At 48.5% G+C, this 19,310-nt stretch overlaps 1 protein-coding gene across 1 annotated transcript in view; it reads right to left on the bottom strand.

Moving 5' to 3' along the window:
- Nucleotides 1-237: 237 nt before the first annotated feature.
- Nucleotides 238-19,310, bottom strand: part of HS3ST6 (heparan sulfate-glucosamine 3-sulfotransferase 6) — a 34,948-nt gene continuing 15,875 nt past the window's right edge. The window contains exon 2 of the mRNA XM_001365603.4: nucleotides 238-1,119. Coding sequence (XP_001365640.1) covers nucleotides 501-1,119 — 619 coding nt within the window. The 3' untranslated portion in view covers nucleotides 238-500. The remainder of the gene's footprint in view (nucleotides 1,120-19,310) is intronic.

The following is a 19,310-nucleotide window of genomic DNA, read 5'->3' as shown; positions in this document are numbered from 1 at the left end:
TATTTGGGTATGTCCAGTCATAAGCTAGTGACCAAGGAGGAAACAGAGTACAAAATGAATTTGCTCGGCTCCGGCTCGGCCAGTGGCCCCCCAGGTTATTCTCAATGAGGATTGTCAAGGATGGGCCCGCTGCCCAAAGATCGGAGCTACACAAATAGAGATTAAAGCTCGGTCCTCCCATCTTCCCACTTTTCCTCCCCTCCTGAAAACATATTCAGTCAATAGAGACCAGAAGGGTTTATGTGGAAGAATATTTATCTGACGGTTTTATTTCTTAAATATCTCTCTCTACTCAGTAAGTGTACAATTGCTCGCTCTCTATTAGGAGAGCAGATATAAATTAGAACCATTGTCAAACTTTCCAAAGCCTGGGGCTGGGCTCGAGCCCAAGCCAGTCCTAGGTGGGCACGTTCTGAGAGCTTCCTCTTGCCTTGGCTGTGACCCCCTGGCCAGGGGCTCCCCATTCCACCCCGCTACCCTCAGGGTATTCAGAGTCTGGGTCAGTCCCACCCGAAGTCCTGCCCAGTCATCTGGTAGAACTTAAGGTTGAAGGGCCGATAAAACTCTCGCAGGCGCTGGACCACGTGCTCCTCGATGTGGGGATGAGGGCGGCCCTTGGACTTGCCCAGGCATCGCGGGCGGCTGCTGCCTTCGGGCTTCTTCAGGCAGGGGAAGCCTTTGGTCTCATTGAAATAGAAGTGCTTGTCTGTCACGACCCTCTTCAGGCCCAGGAAATCCTGCACTCGGCCCATCTCTCCGGCCGGGTCGCTCACCAGCCTCTCACCGCTCACAAATAGGAAGTGGGACAGCGGGAAATACTGCAGCCAGTTGTCCAGGTGTTTGGCGTAGATGCCAATGCGCACAGCACTCCACGCGGTATCCACCAGCCCACTGCTGCCGTTGCGGAAGGCCAGCGCTTGGAAGCTAGGAATGGATGGGTTCTTGGACAACGTCTGAGTGTAATCTGAGATGGCGCGCGTAACGGGGTTCCGTACAACCACGATCAGTTTGGTGTCCTGGGACATGTTGTGGATGCGCCGAGGGGCTTCCTTTGTAACAAAATAGCTGGGGGTCTTCTCCATGGTGATCTGGCCATCCAGTGTCCGTGGCATCAGGCTTCTGGGGAGATAAGAGGGTACGGCACATATGAGCAAATTGTTTTAGGACTCTCTACCCACCCATGAACTTTAGGGAGTGTCCATCCTTCTCCCATCCTGGAAGGTTCTCCCAAACTTCCAGGCGAGTGACCTCGGTAAGCTCACCTCCCTGTGCCTCAGTTTCCTCATATGTAAAATAAAGGGGTTGGACTACATGAACTCTAGGGCTCTTGTTAGCTCTTAATTCTTAGAATTCAGTGTCAGACATTATATCTTCTTTCCATTTTTCTCCTCTATAAAATTAGACATTTATCTCCTCCTGAGATAAGTTATGTCTTCCCATTGGAACAGTCCCCTCATTAAGAATGAGGACCGTGTCTTCTTCCTAAATCAGATCCCGGAGTTCAGTCCATGTTGTCTAAGTAACGGGAAGGGCAGCTTGAGAGACCCTGGAGATTGGAAGGACAAAGACCCTGCTAAGTCTGGTTCAGAAGCTTCCTCTAAACGCGGTCATTTGTGCTGGTCCTGTCCACAGGGTTGGGATTTGGGCTATTTACTTCAATCCTGATGTGGTTGAAGTCTAGACATCATTTTGCTGGGTCCATCCATGGGAGATTTTGTCTAGGGAGGGGTCTGACCGCCATCTTGTTGGGGTTTTCTTAAACATCACTGTCATTTCCCAATAACTGTCCCATCCTCCCAACTGGAGAATTCTCCCTTGCCCGCACTAGTTAAGCCAAACATACCAATAGCCTGGTTATATCTGACCACTCATCCCCCACTTCTCTATCCAGACCAGGGAGTTATTATTTCAACATCAATAGTCCGCCCTCATCGTTATTGACTCCTAGACCTGCCACCACACAGCAGACGTCCTGGCCACATTCTGTGGAACTTACTGTAGCCTACAACAGGTAGTGTGAGGAGCATCAGATTTGGCATCAGTGACTCGATTCAAATCCTGGCTTCGTAACTTACTATCTAAAATTCACTCCATCTCTTTAGGACCTCGTTTTTCTCCTCTATAAAATTAGGAGGGGGACCACTAGGTGGCCCAATGGCTAGAGAGCCAAGCTTGGAGATGGGAGGATCTGGGTTCAAATCAGACCTCAGATACTTCCTAGCTGTCCCTTAACCCCCACTGCCTAGCCCTTACCATTCATTCTTCTGCCTCAGAACCAATGCATCGTATTGATTCTAAGGCAGAAAGTAAGGGTTAAAATAAAATAAAATAAAATAAAATAAAATAAAATAAAATAAAATAAAATAAAATAAAATAAAATAAAATAAAATAAAATAAAATGAGGAGATTGAACTGAACTTGTCATCCTCGGGGGTGGCATCAAAGCCGCTCTCCCCTGGTGTCTTCTGAGGCAGAAAGGGGGGCTCATTGCCTTATGGGCCCTATAGGATGCTGGGCTAGGGCAGAAGTGCTAAGGAGAAGTGTGAAGGGTTTATTTCCCTCATGGTCGGTAACCCTGTGATTGGAGTCCCCATTGTAATGACTGATGGAGTCATTAGGGTTTTACTAGACAGATCACTAATTGGAACAGTAATAGCTGCAGTTATCACGACCATTCTTCACAGGGAGCACCCATGCTGAGACACAGTTAATCTTCCTAAAGCACTCTTTCATCTCATCACTCACCAGCTCAAAAATCTTGCCAGGTCTCCCAGTGTCCAAAGGAAGGACCATTCACCATTCACCGCCTGGCATTCTGGGCTCCCCACAAACTGGTCCCCCCTTTACTACCCCACCAGCATCTGTCCAGCTTAGCCTAAACCAACTCAGGGCACAAATGGAGCTCTAGCCACCCTGGCAAACTGACTCCCCCTCCCTCCCAGGCGGGACACTGAGGTCTGCTCCCTCCCCAGGATCTCCAGGAGCACAAACCAGCTGGGAACTCTCTCTCCCAGCAGATAATCTATAGGAGAAGCGATCGAAGATAAGGGAACCCCAGTGGTCCGTCAAAGTACCCAGCTGAGCCCTGGGACCAGAAAATACCCAACATGGTGACCATATGGCCGCCCCTCCCCTTCAATTACACCTTCTTTATCTGAGATACCTCGGGGGCACAGAGCCATCACCCAACACATCCCCTTTTAGGGGCAAATATGGGGAAGATTGGGAATATGGGGAGAAGCATCCCCAAACTCTATCCCTTCGGAAACAGCAGCCAGGAAACCTAGGTTCAAATCCCAGTCCAGATGCCGACTAGCTATGTCAACACCCCCCTCTCCATCGCCACCCCAGCCACCGGCTTAACCTCCGGTCCTTGATTTCATAATACAAAACGAGGGGGGTGGCTTCAATGATCCCTAAAATTCCTTACGGCTCTCACTCCTAAAATCCAGGCCCCAGATGGAGCCCCGCCTCTGGCCCCAGCCTGACCTCTAAGCCTCCGTCGCAGACTAACCCCTCACCCCGGCTGAAGAGCAAGCCTTCCTCCCGTCATACAAATGCCCACCATTGATCCCGAGATGAACAGAGCGGCGAGTGTAGCTAATGCCGCCGCTCCCACTCCCAGGGACACAGCTCAGAGCCCATGGCCCCGGGATGGTCGGGGGAGAGGGTCAGGACCATCCATCCATCTAGGCATTCATTTATGTGACAAGCATTTATAGAGTCCGACACTGTGCGGGAGACAAGAGAAGCATCAGGCTGCGCCCGGGCTCTGGCCGGGGAGACAAAACTCACACAGGAAACCATTACGGAGCGCTAAGAGGTTAGGCTGCGGGAGGCACTCAGTAAATGTTTGCAGAATTTGTTGAATTGAATTATCTGGGCCAGCCTTGGAATGGAGACAGAAGTAGGAGAAATTGTTTCCCAATTGCTTTGGGGGCTTCGCTCATTGAGCATCATGGAATGGACGTATAAAAGTCGGAATGGAGTCTGGCCCCTCCTGTTTCCTGCCTCGGGTCTTGTTTCCTTACAGAGTGACTGCCCCTCGGACAAAGGGACTGCCCCTCTGGGGGGCCAGAGGCTCTTCTGAAAAGCCCCTATAAACCATGGGGACCCCCCTCCCCCCCACAAGCTGGTTTGCTAACTGGTCTGTCTTGGGCAGCATCCAACGCTTTAACTGCAGGAACACTGAGGGAACGTGTCTCTTTTTTCTCTCCACGTAGCCTCTCTTCTCCCCTCTTTCCTCCATCTCACCCCAGGAAAAAGTTCTTCTGGAGTACCTCTCAGGAGACAGAACTTCTCACCTCCAGTTGCAGGGGTGGGGGGGACCCAAAACAATCCATTCTTCAGTCAGTGATCAAATATTTAGAGCCAGAATATTTGAGGGAAGAGACTAAATATCATTTCATAGATTTAAAGTTGAATAATTAATGGTCATCTAACTCAATTATAGATGAGGAAAAAGATCCAGAGAGGTTAAACAACACACCCAGGCGGCAGTCAGGATTCAAACCCAGATCCTCAGACTCCCAAACCAGCCTTCTGTCCCACTCTCTCATGATGATGGGGATTCTTCATACAGTTCTTGTTTAATGAATGTTTGTTGACTTATTCTCAAGATGTTCCTGTTGGACTTCCGCCTATGCTGTGAAAGAGGTTCCTCCCTTCCCTCCCTCCCTCCCAACCCCACCACTTTCAAAGACAGATGGAGGTTCCAGGTCTCCAGGGCAAAAACATCTGTTCCCTCCAAAAGGAGTGTGAGGCTGGAGCAAAACCTGCAGCCTGTCCTAGGCCAGGAGACAAGAGAACCAAGGTCTGGCTCCTTCTGGGTTTCAGAAAATGAAAGGAGCCATCCCAGCTCCCTGCTTTGTGTATTTTATTGGATACTTCCTCTCCCCACTATTTGAGTGTCTGTGTGCCTTGTTCAGAGGTCAGCTGGCACTGGGAAGAGGGAAGACAGAGAAGGAGCAGCCTGACACCCTGCCCCTGGGGAGCTCAGACACAGTGTGATGGAGAGAAAAGACGAACCCAGGGAAGAGTCAGGTAGCAGGAAGTGGAAGGGAAGCCCCCCCCCAGCGTGGGAAATGACTTACACAAGAGCTGGGGAGCTGGGTCAGAGAGAACCTCTAAAGCCTTCTATTCCAACTCTCTTACTTTACAGATGAGGAAACTGAGGCCAGAGATGAGGATTTGCCTATGGTCATACAGGATAGTATATAGCTACTTTGATGCCCCCAATTTACAAATAAGCAAGCTGAGGCCCACGGAAATGATCAAAAATCATCAAATGAATTAGTGGTTGGACTAGAAACCAAGTCTCATGACTCTCACCCCACAACTAGTCTTTCTATCACAAGGACACTTAACCTTCTTGGGCATTCTCATTTAGTAAAAACCTTTGGACCTCTTCTCAGCACAGTTTCTTAAATGTACAAAATGAAGCACAAAAGAATTTCTAAGGAAATCAATGGAAATAGTTATGAAAATAATTTCAGTCCCCATCACTGGGTTTCTCTAAGAACTATTTATTTAACCATGTCAGCTTCTTAGGATTCTAGGATTTAGCAATGGGAAAGCCCTTTACCCTCCTTTCCAGATGAGAAAATGAAGGCCCGGGAAGATGGGTGACAGGTCCAAGGTCATACAGGTAGCAAGGAGCAGATCTGGGATCAGAACCCGGCTCATTACCTGACTCCCATATCCAGAACCAAGCAGACCCACACTGACCACTGACACTGACAATCTCTCTCTCTCTCCCTCTCTCTCTCTCTCTCTCTCTCTCTCTCTCTCTCTCTCTCTCTCTCTCTCTCTCTCTCTCTCTCTCCCTCTCTCTCCCTCTCTCCCTCTCTCTCCCTCTCTCTCCCTCTCTCTCTCTCTCTCTCTCTCTCTCTCTCTCTCTCTCTCTCTTTCTCTCTGTCATAATCAATCTTTTAAAATGAGGAAGCTTGAGCTGGGGAAGGGCAATTTGTCGCCTGCTCTAGTCTAGCAAAGTCCCACCACTAAGTGGGAAGAACCTGAAATGACCCGTTTGGGACAGATAAGGTGTAGAGGAATCTCTGAGATTCAACAGGGCTTTCCAATGCCCCCCCCCCAAAGAGGTAGGGAGATCAAATAAGGTATGAAGGAAAAAAAAAACAGACAAGAGATAGCCTTTAGGGATTATTGCTCACTATCCTTACCAGACTTAAAAGCTTCTCAGATTTAAGAGCTAATGGCATCTCAAGAAATAAGAGAACCTGTTCATTATTCCATGTCCTTAATGGCTTTAGGCCTCAGTTTCCCCATCTGTAAAATAAGGGGTTCGTACTACCAAGAGACTTTTAAGATTCCTTCTAGTTCAAAATCCTATGACTATAAATGACTAGCCTACGAGTCACACCACCAAAAAAGTAGGAGCAGGTTTGGATCTCAGATCTCTGACTTGAGACTCAGTGCTGCTTCCATTAGACCACATCTCCTCTTTGTGGCCTGACATCGTCAGAGGTCCTAGTTCATTCTGGTGATTTCTGAGCACTTAGTGACCTAGAGCCTCCGGCAGTATGCATCTGTCCTGGTCAGGACCCCAGTGAAGCTACTTCCAATCTATAGCTCCCAGGGCCTCCCTGGAACACACTGAATGTGTGCTGAGGTTAGCAATGGCTCCTGCGGTACCCAGCCCTCTTCATGGTCCTATCGAGCCCAACACGATGCTCCTTCTCAGCTGGAACCCATCTCCTCATCTCACTGACTCGAAGCGGTGAAAGCTGGAGGTCCCTCTATGCTATCCCCCTACCAGGCTCTGCAGTAACTCCACTGTATATTTTCATTCATTCATGCCTTGCCCTAAATTATCTCCCCTAATTATTGATACCCATTAGGGACGGCCTCCTTGATTCCTCCAGGCCACGGACAAGCTCTCTTTAATTCCAATTGTGCTTTTTCATTAACCTCTGCCAGGTGGCTCCAGAATGCTAAGTAGAACCCTCTGGTGCCCAACAGGATGCTGAGTGGGTTTGCCCAACTAGTTGGAGGTTTCTTCGTCTAATACCATTTTAATTTCCTCACCTAAAAACTCTGCGGTGTTCCCTGCCTCTCCCCAAACTGGTTGCGTACGGTTCTCCATCAATTTGGGCAACCTGCATCCCCAGGACCGAAAAGAATTTGTCTTGGGGGGAAAATGTTCCAGAGGCCTTAGGGTTAAAGGTCGCATCTTTTCCCATCTGGGGGTCAGGGTTCGGAGCTGATGACTCCCCAGTGATTAAGTTATATGGCAACAAGATAGAAGGTAGCATGATGTCGTGGGAGACCAGGGTTCAAATCCCAGCTAAGGTATTTAGACTAGCTTCTGTGATCAGCCTTGGGCTCCCCATATGGACAGTGGGGAGAACAGTATTTGCTGATCATACAGGGCACTTTGAAAATGACAAAGTACCAAATCCGTGTGAGTTTTTGTTTGTTATATGCGGCGATCAGTACCAGAGTTATAGGGTGGCAGCCCCATGGAGTGATGGGGACTAGGGAGGGCCGGGATAATAGGTGATGGAGTGATGATCCCAGATGAGCAAATAAACAAGGTGATGACACTGAGTGCCAAGGTGATGGGATCACCCTGGGGACCAGGCAGCCACTCTCTGAAGACCTCTCAAAACGCCTCTGAGTCTGCCTCCTTTATTGACTTGGGCTTGGCAGGAATGGAAGAAGGGAAAAGGAGCTAACGAGCAAGACTTCCAGACCCTCTAATTGCCATCCCTGTAGATGAATTTCCAAAGCCCAGAACAAGCCAGCAAGCAGGGTTTCTGCTCATTCCTGAGAGCCCTCGTATTTTATTCCAGGGAAATTTCAGATTTCAGTGGCGTCTGCCGTCCTGGAAGCATGCGGCGGTGCCCCTCTCTGTTGGCCAAACGAGGCCACACCCTCCAGCCCCTGCCTTCCGATTCTGGTTGGCAGTTGGGTTCTCCCATCAACCCCACCCCTGGGAACAATTCCAGCCGGTGAAACCCATCCCCCAGAACTAAGAACCCAGAACCCTGTAAATTCCACCCATTGATCCTACTTCTCCCCTCTGGGAGCAGCCCTAATCCTTCAACCCCATGGAGAGACCTTCAGATATTTGAAGACAGCTGCTGCATACCTTCTAAGCTTCCTCTTCTCTGGGCTAACACCACTTTAGTGCCTTCAAATGGTCTTCCTTTGGTGTGATTTTGAGACTCGCCTCCGCCATGCCCCAGTTGCACTCCCCCCAGACACCTCCTCCCCCCCCACCACCACGGGGCTCTCAGAACGGTACCCCACACTGCAGGTGTGGTCTTCCTGGGTTAGAGGAGAGGGCGGGATTATCACGGCTCCTCTCTCATCCGGGACATTCGGACCATGCCCAGAGCTCAGATCCGATTTGGGGTTCACACGAGCGGCAGCTCAGTAACTGTTTATGTTCTCAGGAACTGAGGCTGCCCAGGAGAAAGGCCCCTCCGGCTTCCCCACTGGCAGTTCCTGGCAGAAGGCTTGTTCAGTGGGTGTGAGAAGTCGATGACATGACTAGCAAGCCCTCCAAGGCTATCCCCATTCAGCTAAATAAGAGGGGGGGAAAGGCTCAGTCTCCCAGCAGACAGCCACCCCCACCAAGCAGATCGTAGGCTGTCTGGATTGCAAGTTGGAAGGGAATGTATTTCAGGGCATGTGATCCCCGCCTTTTACAGAGGAAGAAACTGAGGCACGACTGAGTTAAAGGACATCCTCTGGGTAACAATAAAAAAGAAAGCTGGTATCTGAACCCCAGTTCTCCAGATTTTGAAACCAGTGTTCTTTCTACTATTCTAATACTGCTTTAGGCTCCTCACTAGGAAAAAAGAGAGGAGGTAGCCAATTAAGTAATTAGGGGGAGGGGAGGGGAAGAGAAGGAAGACGTGAGGGATTCCACAGGGTGATAAGCACACTTCCCCCCTGCCCTGGGGAAGGACAGGTGCAGCCCCATGGTGTCTGCCATTTGAAATCCTGTCATTGCTCACCTGCCCTCCCACTCAGAGTCTGAGTCAGACGCAGGTCCCCAGGGGGCCTGTGACAGGTGTCCTGCCTGTGACTTCATCCGCCCCAACAGGCAGCTCTAGTCTCCTGCTGACCCCCTCCTCTTTCTCCTTCAATTATTCAAAGCAGAGTTCCCCCTGAAGAGCCGCCATCACCCAAGGAACACGGTGGTACGGTGAGACAAGCTAGAACTGCAGACAGAGGACTTGGCTTCAAATTCTATTTCTTCCCTTGTGTGACCTAAGTGTAAGCCTCAGTTTCCTTTTCTGTCAAATGAGGAGCCTGGAGGCAGCTAACCTCTAAGGACCCTTCCAGATGGAAGGCGTAGGATCCACGGATGATCTCGGGATTTGGGGTGATGGAGATCAGAGAGGTTCATGCTCAGTCACCGGATTAACTCATCCCCCAGCGCACATGCACACGTAGACGTGCGCCTTCTGGGAATGCATGAGAGCAGCTGCCTTCTCAGGTTTAGTCACGGGGGACAGGGCAAGGGGCTGGGCCACGGAGGACCTCCAAAGGCTCCACGCTCAGATGGGATCACGTCAGTCACAGTGGCTACAGATGGAATTGGAGATCATCCAGTCCCTTTCATTTTGCAGATGAGAGTCTGGCCATCTGAACCCACGTCTAAGGTGATAAATACATCACTTTCTTTCTCTTTCGTTTTTTTGTTGTGTTTTACAATTTTCCAAGCTGTAGAGAATGGATCTGGAAACCAGAGAGAAACAACTAGGTTCACCCCTCCATACTATGCACATCCGCATGGAGCTCTGAGGTCAGGGAGCCCCAGCGGCTACCCCTGCCCGGCGCTATTACAAAGTAAAGGGGGTGTTGGGGGACTGTAAAAGGGGACCACACACATCTTCTGGCTTCTAAGCTGATGCCAGGACCTTGGGGAGGACAAATAATCCAATGCATCTTGCTTGAGTTCTTCTCAGATTCAGCACTGGAAGCCATTCAGTCCAGAAGCCTTTATCAGCATTGGCTAGGTACTCCAAGCCTGGGCAAATATTTTAATCTAACTTCCTCAGTATCCCCATCTATAAAATGGTCACTTGGGGGAAGATGATCTCTTAGGCTCTGGCAGCTCTAAAATCCCAAATCTTCTCTCTTCTTTTTTGGGGGAGGGAAGAGGATATGAGGTGAAGGTGGCAATTTTGGGGCTTCCAGAACAAAGTTTCCAAAGGCAAGTTCTGAGAACTGGCAGTGTCTATAGCAGAGACCCCCCCCCAGAAAGTTCTTTCCAGCCCAGCACCCACCCCACCTAGATTGCAAAGGACATCGGTTATTAAATTCACCCAATAGGGTAACTAACCGTGGGTAGCTCTGCCCAGGAACTGGTATGGGATACTGTTGGGGAAAGCACTGAATTGAACAAGAAATTTCAATCCCAATCCAGTCTCTGCAACTAGGTTACTATGTATGAAGCCTTGGGCAAACTTTATTCCCTGCTCTGGGAGCAGTTGGGTGGCTCAGTGGATTGAGAGTGAGGCCTAGAGATGGAAGGTCCTGGGTTCAAATCTAGTTTCAGACACTTCCCAGCTGTGTGACCCTGGGCAAGTCACTTAACCCCCATTGCCTAGCCCTTACAGCTCTTCTGCCTTGGAACCAATCCATGGCATTGATTCTAATATGGGAGGTAAGGGTTTAAAAAAAAAACTTCTTTCCTGCTCTGGGTCTCATCTTCCTTGTGACAAAATGAAGAGTTGGTTTGGGGGGAAAAAAATCAAATAAAGAAGCAGACCCAGATATAAAAATGTTTATATTGGCTCTTTTTTTTAAGTGGTGAAGAACTGGAAACTAGGGGAGTACCTGTCACATTACTGGGGAATGACTGAATAAATGGTGTATATGAATGAAATGGACCATTCCTGCATTGTAAGAAATGACAAAAGGGATGGTTTAGAGAAACCTAGGAAGACTTACACGACAAACTGTGAGCAGAACCAGAATAAAGCAAAATGACCAAAAGGTTTAAGAACTCTGATCAATGCAACGACCAACCGCCGTTCCAAAGTAGCAACGGCAAAAGAGAGTTCCCATCTCCTGATCTAGACAGCCAAAAGTAGATGAAACACACAATTTTTGGACAGGGCCAATGAGGAAATTTGTTTTTGTTTGACAATGCATATTTGTTAAAAAAAAAAAAAAGGTGGGTTTTTTTCCCTTTTTTTCAATGAGAGGGGATTGGAGGTGAGAGAGAGAAGGATTGAGATAAAGAAGGTTGTTTGGAAAAGAAAAGAAAGGAAAGGGAGGTCACTGAAGTTGTTGTTTTTTTTTTAACGCACACAGGAGAACATAAAGAAGGCCAGAAGGAATAATAGACAAGCACAACAGTTTTGAAAGTTACATTAAAAAACAATTTTACAAAGAAAGTTATGTTGAATTTATTATATACTTAAAAAGAAAAACCAATTGCACACAAGGGAGATAAACACTTTTATGTACAACCCCCTTCTCTTATTTGAGTGTATACAGAAATGCTCTCTTTATTTTATGTTTGTTAAGTCCAGAATTTAAAAAAAAACCCCAAGGCAAAAAATGAGGGGGTTGTACTGGATGATCCATGAGGTCTCTTCTTAGTTCTGATTCCTTCCCTGCCTCCCGGTACCAGCCTCTAGGGCTGAGCTGTCTAAATGAGCCATTGACATTGTGTTTGCTGTAAACCATCCTCTTACCAAGCTGCAGATGTTGCTACAGATGTTCCCTTATGATCAAACTCTGGTTCTTCTCAACTCTGGGGCGGCTATACCCAGCCAGGCTCAAAGCCTGTAAACCCAAATGAGGACAGAAGAAAAAACTCCCCCTAGTCTGTTCGACCTAATTCCCATCAGATGGAGCTTCTCAGACAGGGCTTTGGCTCGGGTCCAACAGAAGGGCTTCCTGAAAGGGGAGGGTGGGGCTCCGCCGTGGGCCCGGGCCCAACCCTGCAGGTTTCCATCTAATTGCATCCCTTCTTAGGTTGGCTGGCATGAGCATGCCTCAGGGCACCCAGGTAGCCCCAGCTTGTTGAATTATTTAGCACCCACTTGACCCTTTCTAATTGGGGCTCCTGGGACAGTGGAGGAAGAGAAAGGGAAAGAATACACCCTAATACCAGCTCGAATTTCTATCAAGTTTTGCAATATACAAAGCACTTTTCTTCCCATCCATACCAAGAAGTAGGTAATGTGAACACTATCCCCATTTTACAGATGGGAAAAACTGACTCAAAAGCCACCCGTTGACTAGATCTTGGTTTTCCTCATCTATAAAAAATAAGTCTTCATCCCTGCCTGTCTTCTCCTAGATACTAGGAAAATTAACCACCCTATCTCCATCAAGCGCATGAGTGCCTAGCACCGTGCTGAGCCCCGCAGGAGACAGCAGTAAGCACACAGGCGCTAGGTCCTCTGGTGCCAGCACCCTGCCTCGCCGGCCAGCCTCAGGGCTGCCAGCACAGGAAGTTTCCAGTCAAAGGCAAGGCTCTGAGCGCCGTAGGTGTCCCCAGCCAGGACCCCCAAGGGCTCTTCCCAGCCCAGCACCCACTCTGCTGAGAGGCAGAGACGTCCGGCTATTGAGCTGCCACAACGGGGTAAGCATGGGCAGCCCTGCCCAGGAAGCCAGCCCTGCCAAGGGGCCGGTCCCCGAAGCCGCCCGCGCCCATTCGAGCCGGTGTCTCGGGGCTCAGGATAACAAGCTGGCACTTGGGCACCTCGGACACCCTCCACAGTCCCGCGGACCTTCCCCTCCTGTGCATCGATACAGCAAAATAGTTCCATGTGCAGCCACCGCGCCAGCTCAGCCGGGCGGGCGCTGAGACGGCTGATTCCAAACATGCTTGTGGCTTCGTTCCCACCTTGGGTTTCAGGCTTTGGGAGCTGCTCAGCAGAGACCCGCCAGAGTAAACAGGCAGGATCCACATGGCAACAGGGAGCCCCTGCCATCCCCCCTCCCCCTCCTAAGGAAAGTGGGGGGATCAGAAGGCGGGAGAGCCCCCAGCTCAGTCTGTGCCTCTTAACCTCTCGTGCGCCGTGAACCCCTCTGCAAAAGACATTTTTAAAGGCATGAAATAAAACGCGTTGGATTACAAAGGAAACCCCTTCGATCTGAAAAATCAGTTGTCAGAATGTGCCAAAAAAACAAGGTCTCCGGCCCCGGGCTAAGCACCCACTGGAGAGGGGAAGCATCCTGGTATGCGCCTTGGAAGCCCAAGTTCTGAACATCTAACTCCCAATGACTAGAGCTGGGAAATACCTTCAATATCCTCTCGACCCCCAACAAAAGGGCCCCGAGCTCCGAAGAGGGGAGCGGATTATCCAGGGTGGTCACCAAGTCACAACTGGAACTCAAGTCATCCTCTGACTCCAAATTCAGAGCTCCTTTCACTATAAAATAGCTGAGTCTCGTTTTCTTTTTGCCCTGGGTTGTTTCAAGTTAAACATAATGGGGGGACGGGGAAGGGTCTCTCTTATGGGACAGAGAAGTTGAAGAGGAGTGGAGGGAGGTCCACAAGACCTCTCTGGAGAGGGTGAAAAGCCTCACAATTGGCTCTGGACTGGGGCTAGTCTGGGATTCTATGTTACTAGGCTGTTTCCTTAATGCCCAAATTTAAGGCAAGGGATGGGAGGATTCTTTACACCCTTATCTATTCCCCCTCTGTAAAATAAAGAATTAATTAATTAATTTGTTTTAAGCCCTTACCTTCTGTCTTAGAATCACTACTGTGTATTGGTAAGGGCGAGGCAATGGGGTTAAGTGACTTGCCCAGGGTCACACAACTGGGAAGTACCTAAGGCCAGATTTGAACCCAGGACCTCCTGGCTCTCAATCTACCAAGCCACCCAGCTGCCCCCTAAAATAAGGAATTTAGACCAAATGACGAGTTCAGTCCTGTCCAACTCTTCATGACTCTATTTGGATTTTCTCGGCAAAGATACTAGTTTTGCTATTTCTTTGCTATTTCCTTTTCTAGCTCATTTATAGATGGAGGAAACAGAGGTAAACAGGGTGAAGTGACTTGGCCAGGTCATACAGCTAGTACACTTCTCTGAGGCCAGATTTGAACTCAAGGACACGAGTCTTCCTGACTCCAGGCCAGGCACTCTCTCTGTTCACTGTGTCCCAGTTCCATCCTAGTGGAGGATGATCTATTCTGCCAGGTCACCCAACGGGTCAGAGACAGATCTGTTTCTAAAACCACAAGTCCGTGTACCAATATCCATCTGGACACTGACTAAAGGTCATTTTAGACCCACTGGTGCTCATGTCCCGGGTGGCTTCCACTCTCTGGGTTTCCAGGTTCCCCAGAGACCCGCTATTTAGAACATATTGTTTTAAAAACTCCCTGGACTCGGGGCCTCTGATCCTGGGAGTGTCTTGCACAGCCCACAAGGCCAGCCCTTGGCCTCTGCTGCTGGGGAATCCCAGTCTCCCACAGATCACCATCAGAGCTCACTGAACCTCCTTATTCTAGTGGGAAGGGGAGGAGGAAAGCGAGTTAAGTCACACATCCTCTGAGGATCCGTCCCTTCTCGATGCAGGCCCTTCACTGCCCTTTCCTACGCCAGCCCCCCATTTTCCCTGTTGTTTGAACAGGAACGGAGCATTCCACGCAGGCCCAAGTATGTACCTGTAGGTTCCCATTTATGGTATCCACATCAACCAATGTATTATTTAATTATGTGTTACCTACCATAATTGATTAATTCTTCATTAACTACTATTTAATTACATTAAATAGCCACTAATCACCAGGCGCTGTGCTAAGAGACAAAAAAGAAATGGTTCCCAACGTCAAGGGGCTTCTGTTCTAGCAGGAGACAGGCAAGGGGCGAGGTAATGTGGGATGGGAAGGCAGTAGTAGCTGCAGAGGGCGCTGGTAAGAGGGGGCAGGAAGTGGTGCTTGAGCCCAGTCAGATCCCAAAGACGGAGATGATGAGGGAGAGCATTGCAGAGACACTGATGGAGAGGACGGAAAGCGAGCAGGCCAGGATTCAGCTACAGACGGTGTGGAGGGGAGCGCGGGGTAAGAAGAGAGGCAGGAAGGGCAGGTGGGGAATTTTAAAATACAGGAAAGAGGAAAATCTAAAGTGACTTCCTGACGCTCTGGACACAGCGTCCAATCTTGTTATCTTCCAAGAGTATCTCCTCTTTCCTGCCCCCACCCCCACCCTGAGGGATGGATCCAAGTCCCCTCCGGTCCTCCAAACTGAGATTCCCCGGGATCTGCCACCCGGCTCCATCCACCTCACTTGGACTGGACAGGTATGGACTAGCTGTGTGACCCTGGAAAAGTCACTTAACGGAACCAGGGTTTCATCATCAGTAAAATGAGAGGGGGTTAGACTCCGTGACCTATAAGGTTCCTTCCAGCTCTGATGCCTCCATGTCACAGAGTGGTGAAAGGAGAAAAAATAATTTGGCCGTGGTTACACAAAGAGTTAACAATAGAGTTGAAGTTTGAACCCAAATCTCCTGACTCCCAGGAAAATATCTGCTCCACAACATCCCAAAGCCAGCCCTTCTCCTTGTTGGACCAGCATTCGAGCCTCTTAGCCCCAAAGCCCAGCAGAACATTCTAAAACGTTTACCTCTGCCTAGTCTGTCTGGCTTTCCATGTGTCAGTGACCACATTTGGAGGTGGAAGTTAGAAAGGGAATAAATACATGAAGAAAGAAACTTCTATGAGCATTGCTCTGTGTGTGTGTGTGTGTGTTTGTGTGAGAGAGAAAGAGAGAGACAGCGTCTGTCTGTCTGTCTGCCTCTCTCAGAATTCCAGGACAGGCACCAGGGCTCTGTCTAGGTACTCGTAGGTCAGAAAAGATTATGTCTCTTGTCCCCCCTCCCCCTCCATTTTGGGAGCTCCCCAAGGGTGTTAGCCACAGCTCCTGCTTCCTCTATTTACCTCTGGAAAGTCTGTCTATACATACCACTTTCTAGCTGCCAGTGACCACAGTTGGCCTAGATCCTGCCCAGGCTATGATCTGAGACAGCTTGTTCTAGTGGGAAGTCACATAACCTGAAAGAGCTCACAGAGGGAGCGAGGGAGAGAGAGGGGGAGGAATGGAGGGAGGAAGGGAGGAAGGTAGGAAGGAAGGAAGGAAGGAAGGAAGGAAGGAAGGAAGGAAGGGAAGAAGGGAGGGAGGGAGGGGGGAAGGGAGGGAGGGAGGGAGGAAGGGAGGGAGGAAGGGAGGGAGGAAGGAAGGAAGGAAGGAAGGAAGGAAGGAAGGAAGGAAGGAAGGAAGGAAGGAAGGAAGGAAGGAAGGAAGGAAGGAAGGAAGGAAGGAAGGAAGGAAGGAAGGAAGGAAGGAAGGAAGGAAGGAAGGAAGGAAGGAAGGAAGGAAGGACAGAGGGAGGGAAGGATTTATGTAGTGCCTACTATGTACCAGACACTGGGCTAAGCACTTTCTAAATATTCTCATTTGATCCTCATTTGAGGATAATGAGAGGAGACAGCATGCAAACAACTATGTTTATAGAAAGACATATACAGGACATAGTGCAGATAATTCCAGAGGAAAGGCACTAGCAGTAAGGGGAACTGCAAGAGGTGTCTTACAGAAGGTGAGATCTAAACTGGGAAGGAAGTCAGGGAAGCCAGAAGGCAGAGGTGAAGATGGAGAGCTCTCCAGGCATGGGGGACAGGAGATTCAAGTGTTCCATATGAGGAGCATTGAGGACAGTGTCACTGGATTGCAGAATATGTGGCAAGATGTAAGAAAACTGAAAAGATAGGAAGGCTCTAGGCTCAGGGTGGGGGGTGGGGGTAAAAGCCAAACAGGATTTTAATATCTGTTTCTGGAGGCAATTAAGGATAGCCTGGAGCTGACTGAAAAGAGTACTAAATGTAGGTGTATGAGAGAATTGGAGAGGAAACCCTCTCTCAGATACCTACAAGTTATCCTGGACAAGTCACTTCACCCAAGCCTCAGTTTCTTCACCTGTAAAATGGGAAGAATAAGACCTGTAGTACGGGGATTACTTCATGTTGTTGGAAGGAGGAAATGGGAAAATGCATGCATAAGACATTTGACAATGCTAGAAGCACAAGATAAATGTCAGCTATTATTTGTTTGTTCCCATTCCAGTTTGAGATTCTCAAAGGGCAGAAGCTAATTCTTGGATTCCAGGAGGTGGCTAGGTGGTGCAGTGGATACAGCAGAAAGACTCATCCTCCTGGGTTCAAATCTGACCTCAGACATTTAGACACTAGCTATAGGACTCTAGGCAAGTCACTTCACCCTGTTTGCCTCAGTTTCCTCATTTATAAATGTGCTGGAGGAGGAAATGACAAACCCCTCTAGTATCTTTGCCAAAAAACAAGCAAATACAAATGGGGTCATGAAGAATTGGGCACAACTGAAACGACTAAGCAACAATCTTGGATTCCAGCACCATCAAGTGCTTTCCTCTTTGGATCTGGTCTTCTCCCTGGTGGGGCAAAGACTCCTGCCCAGGGAGCTCTGGAGTTTCATGCAGCACTGGGCTTCAGAAACCATCTTCGTCTGCTGTCTCTTCTGACGGCTAAGGTAAATGAAGCCCAGATGTCACACAGCTCTCTGGGGCTCTCTACACCCTTCCTGCCGGTAGCACCCAGTCCTGTTCCACCAGCCCCAGTTTTGGGTAACAAATCTTACAGGAATACACGTCTCTGCACAAGTATCTGTGCATCCCTGCTTGCATGCTTGTGCTGACAGCCCTCCAAAGGACCAAAGGCCACCCCATCTCCGTCTCCTTTACTAGATCATCATCCATGACCCAGTGTCTGAGGAAAAGGGAACCAGTAACCTTTTTGGAGAGGCCACCTCCACATCCTCTCCTTGTGCCTTTGATCCCTTCTGTATTTAAAACATATTTGTTGAATTCAATTTAGCATAGGCTAACCCCCTATATGGGGCTAGCAATTGCCACAGTTTGGGCTACAGATGGGCAGACCAGCAAAGCCTGGTTTAATGGAAATAGCAATGGCCTTGGAGGGAGGCCCTAGGTTCTGTAAAATGGAGATTTGAACCCTGGACTTCAATCCCCAGAAGTCCTTGGTACTCCCCAGAATTCCCTATAATCTCACCCGAGTCCTCACCTGAGTGCGAGAACACAATTTAGTATTTAAAGGGCTTTCTGCCTCCCAAGACTCTCTTCTTCTGCTTCTAAGCACACGGTCTCTCTACTGGGCATGCAAGATGTAGTAAGTGGCTGTGAATGGGCTAATCAGCCCTAGGCATGTGCTTTTCTTATTTTGTATTTTCTTTATTCCTTGATTTCTAATAATTTTTAATAAATCTCATAAAATGTAATATTTGTATTTCAAGAGACTAATTTAACTGTTACAGTTCTAGTCTCATTTCTGCCACTTCACAGCTGTGCTTCTCTGGGCAAATCACTTCATTTCCCCAAGCCTCAGTTTCTGTCTGTAAAACAGAGCCAGTGATGCTCACAAGGACCAACTTTGTTGAAAGGGGAGTTGTTGCTATTGTTTGAATTGTGTCTATGGAGATAAGGACAGAGTACAAAGCCTTATCTATTACATCATCTGGAATACTGGGCAGGGGTGATATGGCTCAGTTGGGTCTCACACCAAGTGTTTTTTTAAACCATGTTTTCCAAACTCATTTTTGCTTTCATAAAGCAGCACTACCAATTATCTGTCTTCCTCCTTCAAATTGTTTTACAATTAAGTGCAATGGAAAGAGCATTGGACCTGGAGTCAAGACCTGAATTCAAATCCAGCCTCAGATACTTACAAGCTATAGACCTTGGGCAAATCACTTAACCTCTGTCTCAGTTTCCTCCTCTGTAAAATGAGGGTGTGTGTGTGTGTGTGTGTGTGTGTGTGTGTGTGTGTGTAATAATAGCCCCTACTTCCTAATGTTGTTGTAAGATTCAAATGAAAGGGACAGCTGGGTGGCTCAGTGGCTTGAGGGCCAGGCCTAGAGATGGGAGGCCCTGGGTTCAAATTTGACCTCAGTCAGACCCTTCCTAGCAGTGTGACCCTGGGTGAGTCACTTAACCCCCATTGACTAGCCCTTGCCACTCTTCTGCTTTCCAACATATAGTATTGATTCTAAGATGGAAAGTAAAGGTTAAAAAAAAAAAAGAATCAAATGAAACAGTATTTATAATGTGCTTTGCAAACCTTAAAACTATATATATATATATAACTACAAATATAAATATAAAACTATATAAATGCTAGTAGCAGTAGCAGCAGCAGCATTGGCAGCAGCATTATCAATTATGATAGTATTAGTGTTGATTTAGTGCTACCCTGGCTCTCGTGTCTCTCTACTGGGTAAAGATATGCCACATTTGCAGCCTAAGGCATTTTC

Source organism: Monodelphis domestica, chromosome 7 (genome assembly GCF_027887165.1).
Source record: "Monodelphis domestica isolate mMonDom1 chromosome 7, mMonDom1.pri, whole genome shotgun sequence".
Lineage (NCBI taxonomy): Eukaryota > Metazoa > Chordata > Mammalia > Didelphimorphia > Didelphidae > Monodelphis > Monodelphis domestica.
This window is presented reverse-complemented; position numbering and strand designations above follow the sequence as displayed.